General features: G+C 37.0%; 1 protein-coding gene and 1 non-coding gene across 3 annotated transcripts in view; one reads left to right on the top strand and one right to left on the bottom strand.

Annotated features, from left to right (window-relative positions):
- Positions 1-18,659, bottom strand: part of LOC118206074 (clavesin-2-like) — a 311,563-nt gene that overhangs the window by 281,976 nt on the left and 10,928 nt on the right. The window contains exons 1-2 of one of the 2 annotated variants that reach the window (XM_085823572.1): positions 12,954-13,073; positions 7,169-7,348 (exon numbers count right to left, since the gene is read on the bottom strand). In XM_085823572.1, the coding sequence (XP_085679698.1) occupies positions 7,169-7,348; positions 12,954-12,987 (214 nt within the window). In that variant the 5' untranslated portion in view covers positions 12,988-13,073. Of the gene's footprint in view, positions 1-7,168; positions 7,349-12,953; positions 13,074-18,659 lie in introns of those variants that run through there. The other variant, XM_085823573.1, reaches the window with a different exon arrangement.
- TRNAT-UGU (transfer RNA threonine (anticodon UGU)) lies at positions 10,072-10,145 on the top strand. Its single transcript has one exon. It is a non-coding gene; the product is annotated as a tRNA-Thr (tRNA).

Raw genomic sequence — 18,659 nt, 5'->3', positions numbered from 1 at the left:
GCTCCGTTTATTCCTCCCCCAGTGATGACCTCACTGACGCAACTACAGCATATAATCACGTTAGACTGAAATGTCCTATGGTACCACACATCATTGGAGGCGACTTCAACGCCCACAACGTCATTTGGGGCTACCGTGACACGACTCCTAAGGGCCACGAAATGGAAAACTTCATGGCGAGCAATAACCTGCATTTGCATAACAGCCCCGGTGCACAGCCGACATTTGACAACTCGTATCATAAAGGCTGGCCCGACTTGACCCTTTCAACATCGGACATTGTCAACAATATTTACTCTTGGACTGTCATGGATGATGAAAGCAATTCCGATCATAAGTACATCCATTTCCTCATTCAAGTAGACACCAGCATTAGCATAATTAAAAGGTTTAAGCTTCCGGGTGGCAAGATTAGGCATCTGCATCGCATTCTCAGCGAAACTCTCAAAAGAGAAGAGATGGAGCTTAATACGCATAATGACCAGTATGATATGAATATCTACACAGATAATCTTCTCACCACTCTCAAGGACACATGCGAGCGAATTCTACCAATCAGGACTGCCAAGAAACTGCAAGGCATTACGTGGTGGACTAGGCAGCTGAGACAAATGCGCCAAAGGTGCAGAGCCTTACGTCGCCGTCTCCGAACGGCTGTAGACGGCACAGAAACGGAAAGGTTGCTAACTGCATTCCGACAAGCACGAGCTACTTATAAAAAAGAAATTCTAGAAGCCAAAATCAACAGCTGGCGCAATTTTTGTACCAGCAATAGCAATCCTTACGGAATCCTGCATAAACTGGCCACGCAGAAAATCTTCCAGCCGGCACAAGTGCCAGTGCAGCCAGGGAATCTACCACAAACAATTGACTTAGCAGGGTCCACGGCCACAGCACTGCTTGATGCAATCTTCCCAGCGGATCCAGAACAGGATGACACGACGGCCCAGCGACTTTTGAGAAACTCCACAGAGATCCCAAGAACGCCAGAAGATGTCCCCATTACAATGCAGGAAATCACTCACATCTTCCGCCATCTACCACTGAAGAAGGCACTGGGTCCGGACGGACTTGATTATGCAATCTTAAAGGTCGCCTTCCGAGCACGGCCCACCTTCTTTCGCCTCTACTTCAATAAACTCCTGCACCACAGAGTATTTCCACAAGCTTTCAAGAAGGGACACGTGGTATTTTTTCTCAAAAAAGATAAGAACCCAATAGACCCCTGCTCCTTTCGTCCGATCTGTCTCCTTTCAGCGTTGGGTAAGATCTATGAAAAGATCATAGTTAACAGGCTGAAGTATCATATTCACAAAAACAACTTCCTCAGTCCCAAGCAATATGGCTTCCGTTCAGGTTGCTCAATCACACATGCCCTTCAACGAATATATGATGAAGTCCAGCTTAATCGCTCACAGAATCTTCAGACTGCATTCATCTCAATAGACCTCCAGAGCGCTTTCGACACCCTTTGGTGGCCCGCCATCAAGCAGGCCCTCAGAGAGGCGCAATGCCCAGAGAACATCTACCAAGTCTTTGAGTGTTATCTCAAAGATAGGCAATTACTTATGGCAAGCAATAATGGCATTGTTACTAAGACCCAAGTCAGAGGCTGCCCACAAGGGTCCTGTGCAGGGCCCTTGCTCTGGAACCTGACATTTAACAAAATCCTCGAAGCGACGTGGCCTGATCACACAACTATCATTGCATATGCTGATGACGCGGCTCTCCTTGTTAAAGGTCGCACACGAGACGAAATTGAAGCCAATGGCAGCGAAGCGTGCGCCAAGTTCGCAAGCCTATGCGAAGACCTTAAGCTGAGGATTTCTATCACCAAGTCTTCTGCACTCCTCATCCCGAGACCGGGCACGAGGCCTGTACGTCGTCCCTGTATCCGATTACTTGGCCGCAACATTAAATTCACGGATACACAGAAGTATCTAGGAGTGGTCTGGGACTCTGGCTTAACATGGGTGCCACATTTGCAGCAACAGAGAGCAAAAACCTCCGCTATAGCCAGAATGACACGGAAATTTCAAGGAAGGAATTGGGGACTAAATCCCCACATTCAAAAAGTGCTTTATAGCACGGTGGTGGAAAAGATTGCGCTGTACGCATCTGCAATCTGGGCTCAACCGATGACAACGAGGAAAATCAAGCAGTTAACATCACTCCAACGCCCTTTTGTCATAAGCATCTGCAGGGCATACTGCATAACAGCCACGAGCTCCGCCCTTACTCTAGCAGGTATAGTCCCTCTACACATCCAGGCCGAGCTAGAGGCGACATATACGAGAGTCCTTCACTTGAGGAAAGACGCCTCCTTCGCAGGTACTCTCTACAGTCCAGCACTTTATGAGCACCCCAAGACACCGCTGCACACACATCCAGCGCATAAAGGACTAGGGATCCACACCCACATCATGCAACAGCCCAACAAGGAAACACAGCACATCAGCAACCATACACTTTACACTGATGGTTCTAAACATGCTGAAGGCGTTGGCAGTGCTTTCCTGCACTGTTGGCAAAGCCAAGAATTACATCATTGGAAAGGCCACCTAGGTGACAGCAATAGCGTCTTTCAGGCAGAAGTGATAGCAATTACAGCTGCTGTTGAATATCTAATAAGCCGAAAAATCTCAAAAGCTTATCTCTATACGGATAGTATGTCTGCCTTGCTGGCCCTAAGCAAACACAACCATGTTTCCCCGTTGATCATCCGCCTTCAAAAACTCTTAAAAGATAACCCACAGGTACACGTGGACATGACGTGGGTGAAAGCTCACAAAGGCAATGCAGGTAATGAGGCAGCCGACATGCTCGCCAAAGAGGCAGCCTCAAACATCAACGCACGTCCCATCGCTGTTCCGGCGCCACCTTCCCATCTTAAAAGACTGCTGAAAGGCGCAGCAGTCCAGTGGTGGCTAAGAGTATGGGAACATGGAAACACAGGAAGAAGAGTGTATGGCTTTCTACCGATGGTGACAACGGAGAGACTCATAGCAAACGCTCCACTTACTAAATTTGTAACTGGGCACGGTCCCTTCCCGGACTACTTCAACAGACGCACTATTTCTAATACGGATCGCTGTGTATGCGGGGAAGAGGGGACACCCGATCACTATATCTTCCGGTGCCCACTCACAGAACAGCACCATTTCCCGGAACCCACGAACATACCTGCCTTCCACAAGTTTATCCTTAAAAATAAAGCGGCAATCAGCACAGTGTGCAAAATCGTTAACACCATTAAGGCCTATGGCCAAGACCTTTGCCTCCCATTATAAAACAGTGCTATTCATAATGGTCTCAGTGACTGCATTCTGCCTTAACAAACTGTGCAACAACACATACTGCATGCTGTATACCGCTAGTGTTTCACTTGTGGGTATTGCGTACATTCTGCGCAATGTGCCTAGTACTGCCACTGTAAAGTACTTTCCCTGAAACTATACTGAACTGCCACTATAACTGTGCACCTTGTAGGGTTCATATTTATTTTAACTAACATTTATTTTAAGTTTAAACTATCTTTCCTGTCAAGCCTTACTTTCCCCTGGAACTGCCAATGCCAGAATATGTAAATTTGAGTAGAACGCGCAAGCATTCAAATTATCAGCGGAAGTAGTATGATTTAAATAGAAGGAAACGAGTTCGGTGAGAGAGTTATTCTTACTTAGCGAGCGCGGAGGTAGAAATCGAGAATTGAAGAACCCCGCGTTGCGGCCTATGTAACTGCTTGGCGGGAAGCAGTTGCAATTGTTCCAGTGAGCTTCAAGTCTGCTGAATTAGCTGCGGCTTTTGTAAAACGTGGTGAGTTAGTTATTTTAGAGAGCCTCGTAGTTAGAATATTGTCTTTACTTTCTTTTCAGGTTCTTATTTTTATTTTGACTGCCGAGTTGGCACCGTTTGTAAGCGTCAAGAGAACGCAATTGTAATTCATTACGTTGAATAAAAAGGGACTTAAACCCTTTACAAGACTCTGTGGTTTATACAAGCTTTCACAGTCACCCTTGGTTGCGTGCAAGTTGTAGGCGCGCAACGTTATAACCTTATATGTTTTATGTGTTTAATGCAATGTGTGTGTTTAACGTAATGTTTATATATGTTTTATGCTGTTTAATGTCGTATTGTGTGTACTTTGTATCACTGTACTGTTATGTTTTGTATATTTTGTGTTGAACTGTGTTTTCTCTATGTATATTTATTTGTCATGTATTTCAAATGTGTGTGCTTAATTATGTATCATATTAATGTGTAATGTGTATATGTAATAATGTATGTATATAATGTGTATGTAATTATGTATCATATTGATGTATAAGTAGTATTTTATGTGCAAGCAGTAACCCAAGTGTAAGCAGTAATTTATGAGTAATAATATGTAATGTAATGCATATATTTAAGTATATTAATGTGTAAGGTAATGGGTATATGTAATTATGTATCATATTAATACGTAAGCAGTATTGTCTGTACAAGCAGCAAATCATATGTAAGCAGGAATATGTGTGAGCAGTAACTTACGTGCAAGCAGTAATTAATGAGTATTTTTGTATCATACTAATGTGTAAGCAGTAATTAATGAGTATTTACGTATCACACTAATGTGTAATCAGTAACTTATGTGTAAGGAGTAATTTATGAGTATTTATGTGTCATACTAATGTGTAAGCAGTATTTCATATGTAAACAGTAACTTATGCGTAAGCAGGAACTTATGCATCATCAGTAGGCAGCAATTCCTGTGTACGTAGTAATTTACGTACAGTGCAAGTGAATATGTATGTAATCTTATACATGTAATTTATGCATAAGCTGTAACAAGGTGCAAGCAGTAACTTATGCGTAGGCAGTAATGTATCATATTAATGTGTAAGCAGTATTTGTATTATATTAATGTGTTATCATGTATCATATTAATGTGTAATGTAATGAGTATATGTAATTATGTATCATTTAAAGTGTAAGTAGCATTCCATGTGCAAGCATTAATTCAAGTGTAAGTAGTAATTTATGTGTAAACAGTAATTTAGGAGTAATAATGTGTAATATAATGCATATATTTATGTGTATATGTAAGTATATTAATGTGTAAGGTAATGTGTATATGTAATCATGTATCATATTAATATGTAAGTAGTATCTTCTGTGCAAGCAGCAAATCATGTGCAAGCAGCTTATGCGTAAGCAGTAATTAATGAGTATCTATTTAACATAATGTGCAAGCAGTATTTCATATGCAAGCAGTAACTTATGTGTAAGGAGTAATTTATGAGTATTTATGTATCATACTAGTCTGTAAACAGTAACTTATGTGTAAGCAGGAACTTATGTATCATCAGTAGGCCACAATTCATGAGTACGTAGTAATTTATGTACAATGCAACAGAATATGTATGTAATGCAATGGTATAACGCAACTATGCACAATGCACCTATGTAATATAATCCCTGACTGAAACAGCATGCTGTTTCATACTCCGCACTGAATAACCAAATACGTGTAAACTGTGATCCGAATGTTGCCATATGTACAATGCTATATGTAATAATGTATCATATTAATGTGTAACCAGAATTTTAAGTGTAAGCAGTAACTTATATAAGTAATAATTTATGTGTCATCAGCAGGCAGTAACTTATGTGTAAAGTAGCAGTTATGTATAGTACAACAATATATGTGTGTAACGCAACGGTGCATTGCAACTATGTAGTATATTCTTTAACTGAAACAGCATTTTGTTTCATACTCCGCACTGAATAACCCAATATGAGTGAACTGCGATCTGAATGTTGCCATATGTACAATGTATTATGCAATTGTGTATCATATTAATGTGTAAGCAGTATTTTTCAGTATTTGTATCATAATAATGTGTAATTATGTATCAAATTAACGTGTAATGTAGCATGTATATCTAACTGTGCATCATATTAATGCACCATATTAATGTAGTCATATTAATGTAAGCAGTATTTCATGTGTAAGCAGTATTTCATGTGTAAGCAGTAATTTATGTGTAAGCAGTAATTCAGGTACAAGCACAAGCAGTAACTTATGTGTATGCGATAATTTACGAAAAAGCAGAATTTATATGTTATCAGTAGGCAGTAATTTATGAGTAAGTAGTAATTTATGTTGAAGTATCGATAAACTCCCGGTGCGTCCTTATGGGGCCACAGGGAGTTGTTGCGTCTGGATAGGGAAGGGTGTGGGACATATGCCTGTTTACCTCTGTTAGACGCCAGGCGTCCCCGTCCTCCGTCACCTGTCACCTGTCAGTAGATATTTATCCAATCATAATGAAATCCGATACATTTCTATGATTCAATCATAATGAAAAATTGCTATGTATATTTTTTTTTAAAGAATGACGCAAGCATTTTAAAGAAGCGAAGTGGGAAGATATTATCAACGTAGAATCTAGCAGAATAACCACGTAATAAGTTTGCCAGAGGTATTTATACCAGAATAGGTGCGACTCTAGAGACAAGCTATGATTGGTTAATGTTAGTTTTAGTTGCTCCTTTCCAGTAGCGTTACATAACATAGAAAAATCTCGAATTTGGGAGAACAGATGAATTTAGGGGGAGATCACCAAATCTAGAATGTTAATTTTGAGGTCGCCAATTATTTTTATAGCAGCTATCGTATTTTGTTGTATCTTACATACATATACCTATATTTCGAGTTTTGGAAAGAAGGGGAGAATGAATTTACAGCAATAGTAAAAGGGATGCATAGGTCTAGACAGACTGCAGGGAGAGCAAAAAAAATTTGAATAAATGGTTTCGAAATACCAAATAACATTCATATGAAATAACATTAAAAAAAGCTTTAAGATAAATATGGACTAATAGCGTGAAGAAATTAGAAAAGAGTTAAACGAGAGGTAAGACTGTCAGAAGCGAAATCTTGATATGACGAGAAATTATTTTTATTCTCTATTCTCTTTTTATGAAATCAATAAAAATGTTAGTGTAAATTGTTTAAGTAAAAAAATGTGTGAGACTTGAAAATGGGTGTTATATTTTTTTCCTTTTTAAATGCCATTTTCCGTATTAAAAACTTATATTTTTCCTATAAATAGCCATTTTGATAAATTTAATATATATTCTGAAAAAGAGTTGTATATTATATCATAAAAACACATGATCTTACTTTGCATTATTTCGCGAAACTCTTGCAGTCCTTTAGTTCTTGTCTCCTCAGTCTCATTAAGATACTTTTCTGCATAATCTGTTAGCGATGGGGTAATGACTGTAGATGAGTACGATACGAAGCCATCTCTTTGCAAAAGTCCTGATTTGTTACATTCCCTGCCCATTTCACCAAACATATCTATAATAAAAATTATTACAAAGCTTTGTATTATATGAAATTAACACCATGATATAAATAAAACTTATCAGCTTTATTTCATAAGGAAAAATCTCATTTTTAACATTTATTAATACAGTTTGTAAAGCAAATTTGGAATTATTTTGTAGCAGTAAAGGTGATAAATTCGTAATGCCCTCGCCAAGATTCGAACTCCGAATCTATTGCGAGCCCGATTTGTTGTCCAGTTACACCACGGAGGCACGGGGTTAAGAAGAAGAAAAACTTTACGAGTTTAAATGTAAACAGTTTTATTCTTGAAGCTGAATTCCCACTTCATTTTCAGTTTTCCAGTGCATGCGTAGAGTAGTGTGAAAATTAACCTGAACTCACAATAAAATAGCATAATTTTAATGAAATAGAAGATTAAAGTAATCTAAAAAGAAATGTATCCTTTTTTGCTTTATTAGTCTTCAGCACAATTTTAAGTATTCAAGCTTTTTTCCTTTTCATATATTTGGATACAGATTTCATTACACATCTACACACATCTACTTAACTACTTGAAACAACTACTTAACTTCATTAATATAAAACTACACTTTGATAATATTAGAAATCAGGTAAATTACCGAAGTATTACTTTTTGATTTTAGCCATCTTTTAAATGGCCAGGGATTTTCAACTAGCTTTATTTTTGGTGAAATTCCTGGCCTGTTAAACACATAAATCACACTTTTTTTAAAGTTACCTTCTTGGATCTTCTTGGAAAGATACCTTCTTGGAAAGATCTTCTTCTTTTTGGAAAGATATCTTCTTGGATCTGTGGCATGGAACAAAATCATGTTAAAAATGCCAGTTCTTATCAACAAAATGTTGGTAGCGTTGACACTTTTTTTCTACTTCCAATCATGCCATTTTGATGTATGATTTTGAATTTTTTATAATAATAACGGTTATAACCTGGTACCATGGATACATAAGGAAGACCAGCAGCTTCGGTAAGATGCGTTCATTCAGTAGTTTCCAAACATATCGGGAATATTGATCCTGAACACTGAAATATGTTTCATCAGAACCGAATATGCTTTTTAAGGGAAGGGATAGATACTGATTTTTTCCCTAGCCAAATAGCCTTTCTATCTTATGGCTGTTAAAAGTTGCTTTCCTTCTGAGGTTGGACTGCTGTATGTACTACGTGCTTTGAGAAATCTTCCACGCACAATAGAATCGTATATATGGATTCCAGAAAGAACCAGCTCTTTTCGTAAGTCAAAACTGTTAAATCGGGGGATATCATTTGATTTGCTTATTCAAAATGGAATCATCTGTAGTGGTATGCTTACAATTTTTACTGCATTTTCCAATTTTTGGTAGTTTAGTGGTCGAACATTCTTCATAGCGTTTAAAAATATTATTTACAGTCGATATCATTAGATATACGTGTTTATGATTGAGATAATATCAATCCGAATTTTCGTAGGTTGCCCAGGAATGCAAAACCAAATCACCATAGACTAATAATATTGATAATTAGTTTGAAATTACAAATACTTACATTTTATAATATTACAAATAAAATTACAAATTACGGTGGTCTTAATTAAAGTTTTATGAAAATTTTGGAAACTAAATTTAACAAGGCTGATTAAAACTAGTGAAGTAATGAAAAGGTTAACCCTAAACTATTCATTCAAATAATAAAAGCAAATCGATCGAATTATTTATTCAAATAATAAAAAATAAAGCCTGAAGACAAGCATGCCATTGTAAAATTTAAACTCAGGAGCTTAACATTTTGCTTATCAGAATCTTTTCGCTCTTGAAGAAGTGGCATTTGTACCTGATTGCCCTCAAAATAGAAAGACTTTTGTTTACACTCATGCCCATAAATTAAGGATAATTCAGAATCACACGGAAATCAAACTCTAAAGTCAAAATTTCACCGGTAGAATTATCGTACATATCTTTAAGAATAATATGTAAATTACATGAAGCCATTAGATGACGCTGATACTAGGCCACAATACGAGAGTGTATATAAGCAACGGTAGCAAGGAAGTAAAATTGTTGACAAACATTCTGTATGCCGCTCAATGTCACAACCGAATCTTTAATGACGCACAGGACACACGTAGATGACATTTTTACGTGGTAGAATTATCGGCTGCCCGGAATGTGGGCGTACTCAGATGGAAGTAACCAAGGAACTTGGAATAGCCCAAATTGTCATCTCTAGGCTTTAGCAACGATTTCAAAATGACGGAAATGTCAGTAGACGTTACAATGCAGGTCACCCCGAGTTACACCGCCGAATGACGACCGGTATTTGACAGCATCGTTTCAAGGAAAAACCGTGTACAGACGTTTGGGACAAATTGATATATATGCTCGCAGGCCTGTTAGATGTGTTCTGCTCACGGCAACTCACTGTCAGCAGAGATTAGCCTGGAGTAGAGAACATGCAATGTGGACGTCGTCACACTGGGCTTGTGTGATGTTTTCCGACGAATCCAGGTTTAGCTTGCAGTCAGATTCACATCGGACTTCTATATGGAGAACTACAGGTACCCGCTACTACCGAGACATCATCACTGAACGACACCGCTACGGTGGTGCAGGATTTCTTGTTTAGGGTGGAATTATACAAATCTCCAGAACAGATCTGCATGTTCAGATCGGAACCATGACGGGCCATATTTATAGGGATATCATATAAGGTATTTCTCCCACCTTTTTGGTGTGCCTTCGTGGTGTAGTGGTTCTGCACGCTGGGCCTGTATTCCAGAGGTCCGTGGTTCAATTCCCGGCGAAGGCGGTTGCTAATTTTTCAATTCTCCCGCTTCCAAGAAAAAAAAACCCTAATGTCTCTACAATCATTCTGGAACAACATGTACGTTTGTTTAGAATTTGTGTTTATGGATGACACGCCCGTCCTTACCGTGAAACCTCTCTCACCTAACTTGAATCCGATAGAACATGGGTGGGACATGCTTGAATCACGAATTGCAGCCCGTCAAGCAGCGTCTACATGTGACTGGAACTTCCGAGAGCATTGCTTGTTGAGTGGAGTAATCTTGCCCAAGATCAACGCGATGATTTGATACTCAGCATGCCTAGGAGTTTCATCTTCTGGGAGACATACAATGTATTAACCATCATACAAACCAAATTATGTAATGTTAAGTTTTTGTAAGACAGATATTTTTTGTAATTGCTACTGGGAGCAAAAATCGTAGTTTTTATGAATGGTAGTTTTTATGTACATACATAATTTTTTTGTTATTTATTTTTTGTTTAATAAATGGGCATTATGAATAAGTCAGGTTTGTTTTGTTTCTGAACCTTAATAAGCTTGCATTATCCTTAATTTATAGACATGTGTGTAAATTTACTTCAGAAAAAGGTTGTTGTTTTGCCTAATTTAAAAAAAAAGCTAATAAATTTATGTAATTAAATGTGAATATTAGTAGGAAAACTTAAAAGCTTATTTTTGAAAAATAATACTACATTTTGATTTTAGGTAGAAGATGATTGAAGGAGAGTTAAGATACATTTCAATGCTTGATTTAAAATACTGTTACATTTTAAAGACAGTGATACGTTGAATTGTAAATTGGAGTGAAACTTTGTAATTGTAAACAAATTGTAAAGACCTCATTGCGAATATGTGGGGATCTCTTTTGAATCTCTGCAGCAAATTTGAATTTGCAGCATTTTTATTTTTATTTTTATACTTCTATATTTTTATATGCATTACCCAGTATGAAAGGTCACGAGTTGAGACTAAAAACTTCAGGCCTTGATAGTAAGCATTGCTATGGCTTGCTACTTTAAAATGCACCCTTATGTGTCGCTTTCTCCTTTTTTTCGCTTGTCTCGCAATCATGGTAACAACTGTTATGGCAGATGGTTCGAGTTTTCTAAGATTCTAAAATCTCAAAGTCCCTTTAGTGCGGTGATGATAACACACGTTATGATCGTAAATGAAGGGAGGGCGTTTTGAAGTAATTAAAGTAGCAAAGTTTAGTGTAGGTGAAAAAATAAGTAATCTGTAATCATTAATTACATAAATAGACACATTTATTTGACACTAGGAAAAGACATATAATCAAGCGTGACATAAATATTATACAATATTTCTGTAAATTATAATTGTATATTACTTTCAACCTGAGTCGGGACGAAGGTGAGGAAAAACGTGCCTCAGGTAAACGACCCCGATGAGTCCCAAATTAGTTGTCAAAAAGAAAAGTTAATAAATCAGACTGTCAAAAATCAATTGAGAAAAGAACCGTTTTTTTAGAAAAATAGCTTTTCAAAGGTTATCAAAAATTATGTGAGATAGCTTCCAGTTGCCAATTTAGTTCCAGTTGCCAATAGTTAGTGAAAAATTAATTTCATTGGATTTAGGTATTTTAAATGATAGGTTGAGTTTGGCAAAGCACACTAAAACTATCTTGTTAAGGAGAGAGATGTTTAGGTATTTTAAAAATGATCAGATTAGAATTTATATATCCAAGTAATATAAGTGCTCCACATATTCTATATTTAGTTCTAGAAATTATGCTATTTCAATAATAAGAGCTAAAGCAAAATCGATAGATTATTTAGGACTACAGTTTAATTTAATAATATCTGAATTCGGAAATCGTCTTCGAAATATTTTTAAAGTTGTTAATTTCTATTTTTAGAGCGAAAGAAGTATGAAAAATATTGATTAAAAAATTGCAATATCTTCTTTTTCTACAAAAACTTTCAAATAACACAGTTTTCTCAATAAAACATAAATTGGAAAATCAAGTAGATTTAAATAAAAAATCATTGTTCATTTTACTTCGTTAAAAGCAAGAGAAATTATTAAGTTATAAATAAAGCTTGAATATCAATGGAATACTTTTGATATTATTTCAGTGTTACTAGCTATTTGTCAAAAAGGTACTTTTTAATGCTTTTTTTACATTTAAAAATTATAAATTATTACAAGTATTAATTTTTTGAATACATGAATAAGTTAAATTTCTGAATACATAATGATTGCAAATATTATAAGAGTTACAATATAATTCAGTAAAGCTAATTTTGTTGAAGCTGTAACAAATAATTACATTAATCGGCCTTCTATCCTGTATTATCGAAATTAAATACCCAAGATAGTTGTAACATTTAAACTAATAATCAGCTAAGTCAGAAATATATCAAATGGATACAGGGGCGTAGCTAGAGTTTCCAATGCCCGGGAACAACTGAAGAATTTGCGCCCCTATCTGTGTCCCAAAAAGGAAAATATTTCGTTAAAAAATTTCGTAGCATTAATTTGGCGCCCCTTGGATGCTGCGCCCGGGAACAGATGTCCCCCCTTGCCCCACCCTAGCTACGCCACTGAATGGGCATTAAAATATTGCTCACATCCACTCTACTAGATCAAAACTAAGAAAGATGCCTTATTTCCCAATCCTGTTATATACATATGACGCCAGTGTATGAAGTAATATTTACAGATAAAATGCTGTTTAGATTGTTGTTCTCATTTCCCTAAGGCCGTGTCAAGGTAATTTCTTATAAGAAAAGAGAAGTGTTTTGCAGGTTCAAGTTTCAATAACAGCTAAAGAAAAATGTTGTTTACCTTGGATGAAAGAAGTTGCAATAGAACGAACCATCTTTCCATCAATAAACGTCAGCAAATTTTTGTGGTCTGCAAGAAATTTTCCACAGAAAGAAATCGTACGTCGTAATCGTAATGAAATCCCCCCCCTCCCAAAAAAAAACCTACTACTCGGCGTGGGGAATTTCAGTCTCGGAAGTTCTGAGTAGTTATATTTTTTACTCGTGTTTCTATTTTTAATACCGACCTAATGTTCACTCACAGGAGGTAAATAAAAATGGCTGAAAGGCGAAGATAAAGCATGCAGTATATTTTTTTTCCTCTCCTGGAAGGATGATTCTTAAAGAATTTCTTCGGTGATACATATATTTTTTTTTTCGTATGACGGTTAAGAAGTCAAATTTCAGGGAAAACAAATCTACATATAAAAGATAGCAATATAATAAATGAAATCACTTCTGTATGACAACATCTTAGATAATTCTTTCATTATAAAAAATTGTGAAAAGACAAGCGAAAAAGAGCTGGGGCTGTAAACCTTTTCGCAACCTAAAATGTATATAAATTTTATTCGAAAATAGCTTGGTTTTAGCAACCGTGAGGTCGAAAGGGGAAAAAAATGGTCTCTAAAGTTATTATATTGAAAATGGATCAGTTTTTTAAATTTCATTTAATCAAAAAGCTGCATTTTGGTGGAACACTGTTTAATTTTAAGAAAGTTTTTATTTCTTTTTAAGAAGACTAACATGTAAATCATAGAAAAGTATTTTCTTTCATGGATTTAAAAATTGTTGTCTGGTTATGAAATAAAATACATTAGATACTTCTGAATACTAATTTCAAGAAAATTGTCTGCTACTGATGATCACGGATTTCTGATATTCAGATATTTTATAACATAGTCCTTGAGTTTCTCCCTCCTTTCTGCATGCCTTCGGGGTGTAACGGTAGCACACTCAGCGCATATTCGAGAGATCCAGGTTCGAGACCCGGCAAGTGTATTGCTCCTTTTTTTATATACTCCTTAGTCCAAAAAATCTAATGACTCTACAGCGGCGCCGAACTAAAAGATGTGATTCTCCACCTCCGGATTTGGGGACTAGGTCTCCCAAGTCGCCCTTTGAAAGGTGGAGTATATAAGGTATTTTCTCCCTCCTTTCTGCATGCTTCCGTGGTGTAATGTTAGCACACTCGGCGCGTATTCGAAAGGTCCAGGTTCGAGTCCCGGAGAAGGCACAGCTCATTTTTCGTGTTTCCTCATTCAAAAATAACTAATGAATATACGGTGGCGCCCGAACTAAAAAGTGGTAGATGATAATTCTTCACCGCCACGATTTGGGGTGAATGAGGAAGTTTTTGCATGCTTTCTTGGTGCAATGGTAGCATACTCGGCGCGTATTCAAGAGCTCCAGGTTCGAGTCCCGACAAAGGCATTGCTCATTTTTCATGTACTCCTGCTTTCAAAAAAACCTAATGACTCTACCGTAGAGCCCGAAACTAAAGGGTGGTGGATGATAATTCTTCACCATCAATTTTGGCGATTGGGTTTCCTAATCTCCAGTCTGTCTTTGAGAGGGGGAGTATATAAGGTATTTTCTTCTTCTTTTCTGCATGCCATCGTGTTGTAATGGTAGCACAATTGGTGGCTATTCAAGAGGTCTAGGCTCGAGTCTCGGCGAGGGCACTGCTCATTTTTCACGTCTCCAGCATCAAAATAATCTAGTGACTTTACAATTTAAACTGTGATTAGTTAGACAGTTTAGATAAATCTCAACTCAAACGATGGGAATTATTATATCTTCTTATGATAACACTTTTTATAAATAGAAACCTTCAAACTGTTTTTCCTTGTTGCAATAAGATTTAACGAATGCTACTTGCTATTTGTTCGATAATTCAAATAGCAGGTAAAAAAAAGCATCTCTTTCTAGAGGTGAGTAAACATATGTTAACCAAAGCCTAGAAAAATAAATGAAATTTATACAATCCTTGAAACAAGTAACTGATAATTTTCGAAGAAATCTGCCTGTCTGAATGTCATACTGAAATTAATAAGTAATCAGATGCGATTTAGGGATGCATATGCAATCAATACTTTATTTTGCTATATCGGCAACAAATAGAGCTTTCAGGAAGGAAGTGCATAAATCCTTAAAACAAACTGTGATAATAACGTGACAGTTAAGCAAGCATGAAAAAAATTACTTGAAAATTATAAATGCTAATTTGTAATTTGCTAAAATTGATTTTGTTGATTGTAATGCTTTATTTGATTCCTTGTACCAAGAATTTTTCCTGTTATAAAGATTACATTTTTGTCCCGAAAACTAAGCAACTGAATATAAGAGTATATGTAACATCGTGTGGAAATTACTACAAATTTCTAAAAATTTTGTTATATGTATATACATAATGATATTTTTAAACAAAAACCATATCACGAATTACATTTTAAGCAACATTAATACATTTCAAAATTTACATAACACTGTTTAAATAACACCCGGATTCTATTAAGCATCACTTCTGTAAAGACTTTCCAGTGCTGTAGATCTTTGTCACAATCTCATATTTTCTACTTTTTTGAATTAGTCTAACGATACTTGCGATTTCTTCTTCACAGATTTTCTTCCTTCAGTGGGCTCATATTAAAACTATTTCCATTTCAAACTAGCATTTAAAACGCTTTAGAGATAAAATAATTTTTCAGGATTCCATATGTATGCAAAGAGGTATTGTCTTGTTGGAAAATTACACTTCCTTGAATAAACCCTACCTTAAGCTGCAAAAACAGATTTTTAACTTCTAAGATCTTCTTGTACTTTTGTAAATTTATACTCCCTTTAACTATTTCAATTTACTTTGTACCACGAACAGACATGCAACTCCAAATCATTAAAGATAGAATGTTCTTCACCTTACTTAAAATGCAGTCTTTTTTGTTTGCCTCTTCTTGTGTTACGAACATGTTAAACATTGGCATTTAAGTTTTTCAACGGAAGTCTGAAACGAAAAACAAAGTACTTGTACCCCTCCCAAATTCAGAATAATGAAAAAAAGGCATTTTTAAATTAGAAAGTAAAAGAGGGGCTTTAAAATATTAGGAAATGATTAACATTAATTTCAGTATGAAAAATAATTACATTTTGAAAAAAATACTTTGCTCTAATCTAAGAGTCCATGTAGCCTAAGTGTGGACCAACAAAATAATTTCTTTATCGCTGAAAGTGTCTAGGTCAGCTTAGGCTTTCTATGTGATCTACAAGCTTTCAATCCAGCCTTCAGAAGAAGTCATCTTACAGCCCCATGACCTTCCCACAGTTATTTTAATTGTGTGTGGATGATAATATACGATGTTTCATATTCATTCTTATAAGTTTTCAGCCTTCTCTTTCACAGGATGCCTTCTTCCGCTCACAACTGCCTAGACGTTTCGAGAACAAATTTTCAATTTTCACTTTTGACAGCCTTTGTGATAACACTTTAGCCTAAGGTGAAACGTTTAACATTTTAGAAATACCTTTCTGATTCAAATCAATTATAGAGTTTAATATTTTTTCTGTCATAAACTTTAATGTTTTAGCAACACATTTGTGATTTAGATCAGTAACAGTATTTAATATTCTTTGATATCATAAACCAGATCCAAATTTCTAATAGACTAGCAGCAAATTATCGCATCGTCCAAGAAAAACTACAAAGTATTAAGAAGTTTTAACAAACCTTTACATTAAATCAGAGCGGGAACATAAATGCACAGCTTTTGCTGACAAAGCAGCCAACCATTTGTGGCGATGTAACTTAAAATACAGTAAATTCAAATTTAAAACTAAGCCTTGTAAGTATTATGTTAATTTTGTTAACAGTTAAATTTTGAGTTAAAGTTCCTTTCCTGTCGATTCTTAAATTCAACTTACTACTTCCGGCCAGAACGTAGTTTTAGAATCACTCTGAATACATAATGAGGAAGAGCGGTATTTAACCGCGAAATTCTAGTTGCTGAGTTAGAAAAAATCAGAGTTTCTGATTTGCGCGCGTTTGCCTTTTCGGCTACTCTCTCGCAAAGCTGCTACACTGACTATCAATAAGTATTTGGACACCTGTGATAGAAAAGAAAAACTAACTTTATTCAAAATCAATAGTTGGTAGAGCCTCCACGAGAGGTAATTACAAGCGTGGACCCTCCGGGGCATACTGTCCACAAGTCTTTGTATGACAGCTAGTGGTATTTTCTTCCACTCGGCTTGAAGAAGACATAGAAGTTCCTTCACCGATTTTGCACGGTTAGTGCACCTCTGAATTCGGTGATGCAACTCGTCCCAGAGGTTCTCGATAGGGTTCAGATCTTGTTTAACGTTGCCTTGTTTAACGTTGAACTTGTTTAACCAAGCCTTGTTTAACGTTGAAACATGACAACTGGCATTGTCGTCCTGAAAGTAACAAGGGTCCAACCCGTAAAACTTCCACAACGTAGGAAGCACATTGTCATCCAAAATAGTGCAGTAGGCATCGGAGTTGAGCTTACCATGACTGGGGACCAAGGGTCCCAGCCCATACCAGGAGAAACACCCCCCAGACCATAATTCCACCTCCGCCAAACTTGACTGTTGGCACAATGCATTCTGGCAGGAGACGTTCTCCAGGTAGACGCCAGACCCAGACCCTGCCATCCGAACGGTAAAGGGTGAACCTTGATTCGTCACTCCAAAGAACCCGTTTCCACTGATCTACGGTCCAATTTCGATGTGCTTTGCACCACATTAACCGAGCAGCGCGGTTGGACTTTGTGATCAAAGGCTTATGGGCAGCAGCACGACCATGAAAACCAAGCAGATGTGCTTCCTTACGGATGGTATTCATTGAAACAATACTCCCGGATGCCTGTTGAAACTCTTTGCGGATGAGGATCATCGGGTGCGGTTCCTCCGAATTTCTCTGGACAGCACTCGTCGGTCTCTATCTCCCAGTTTCGTTGGTCTGCCGACTCGGTGCACAGTCCGACAATCACCGCTCACCTTCCACTTCTTAATCACATAGACCACTGTTGATTTTGGGTACTTCAGATCGCTAGATATGTCCCTTAAGGATCGGCCACATTTGTGATACCCGATAATTATACCTTTCTCGAAATCAGAGAGCTCCGAACTGCGAGGCATCTTGCATGCGACTAAAGCCGATGCTGTTTCCTATACGATATATACCGGCGGAGTCCGTGACGTACCTTAGGACCGCAGATATCGTCATTTGCATAGATGCCCAAATACTTATTGGTAGTCAGTGTATTACGCTCGGCCGCACTCAGACCCTTGATAGCTTCGCAGTCAATTAGCATTAAGGGGCCAACTCGGTTAGAATCTTGATATCTTAGGCTATATATCTTTAGTTTAGATAAGTTTTAGTTTATTTCTTAGCCTCTTAAGTTCAAGCTCAAGTGTCGGCTTTTATTGTACACTCCAAGACTTGTCACACGAACTTAAGCGATTATTCGCTTAGCAGTTCTTAAGATTCTTCACGTTTAATAGCAACTTAACCTTTACAAAGTGAGGAACTCTACAGCCTGATAACCAAGAGTTACATAAATGATTTAATTCGAAGTTGGCTCAAACTTTCACCGGCAGAACAATATAATTGTCGTCAACTATGATGCAAAGCCGAAGAATGCAATCTTTAAGTAGCAAAAACCTAGTAAAGTGGCCTCGGTCGACAGAAACACGCTCTGTCTTACAA

This window comes from Stegodyphus dumicola, chromosome 9 (assembly GCF_044657685.1).
Source record: "Stegodyphus dumicola isolate Sdum_Otavi_A_Nest chromosome 9, ASM4465768v1".
NCBI classification, from domain to species: Eukaryota; Metazoa; Arthropoda; class Arachnida; order Araneae; family Eresidae; genus Stegodyphus; species Stegodyphus dumicola.
The sequence above is the reverse complement of the archived record's forward strand: the minus strand, read 5'-3'. Positions and strand labels throughout refer to the sequence as shown.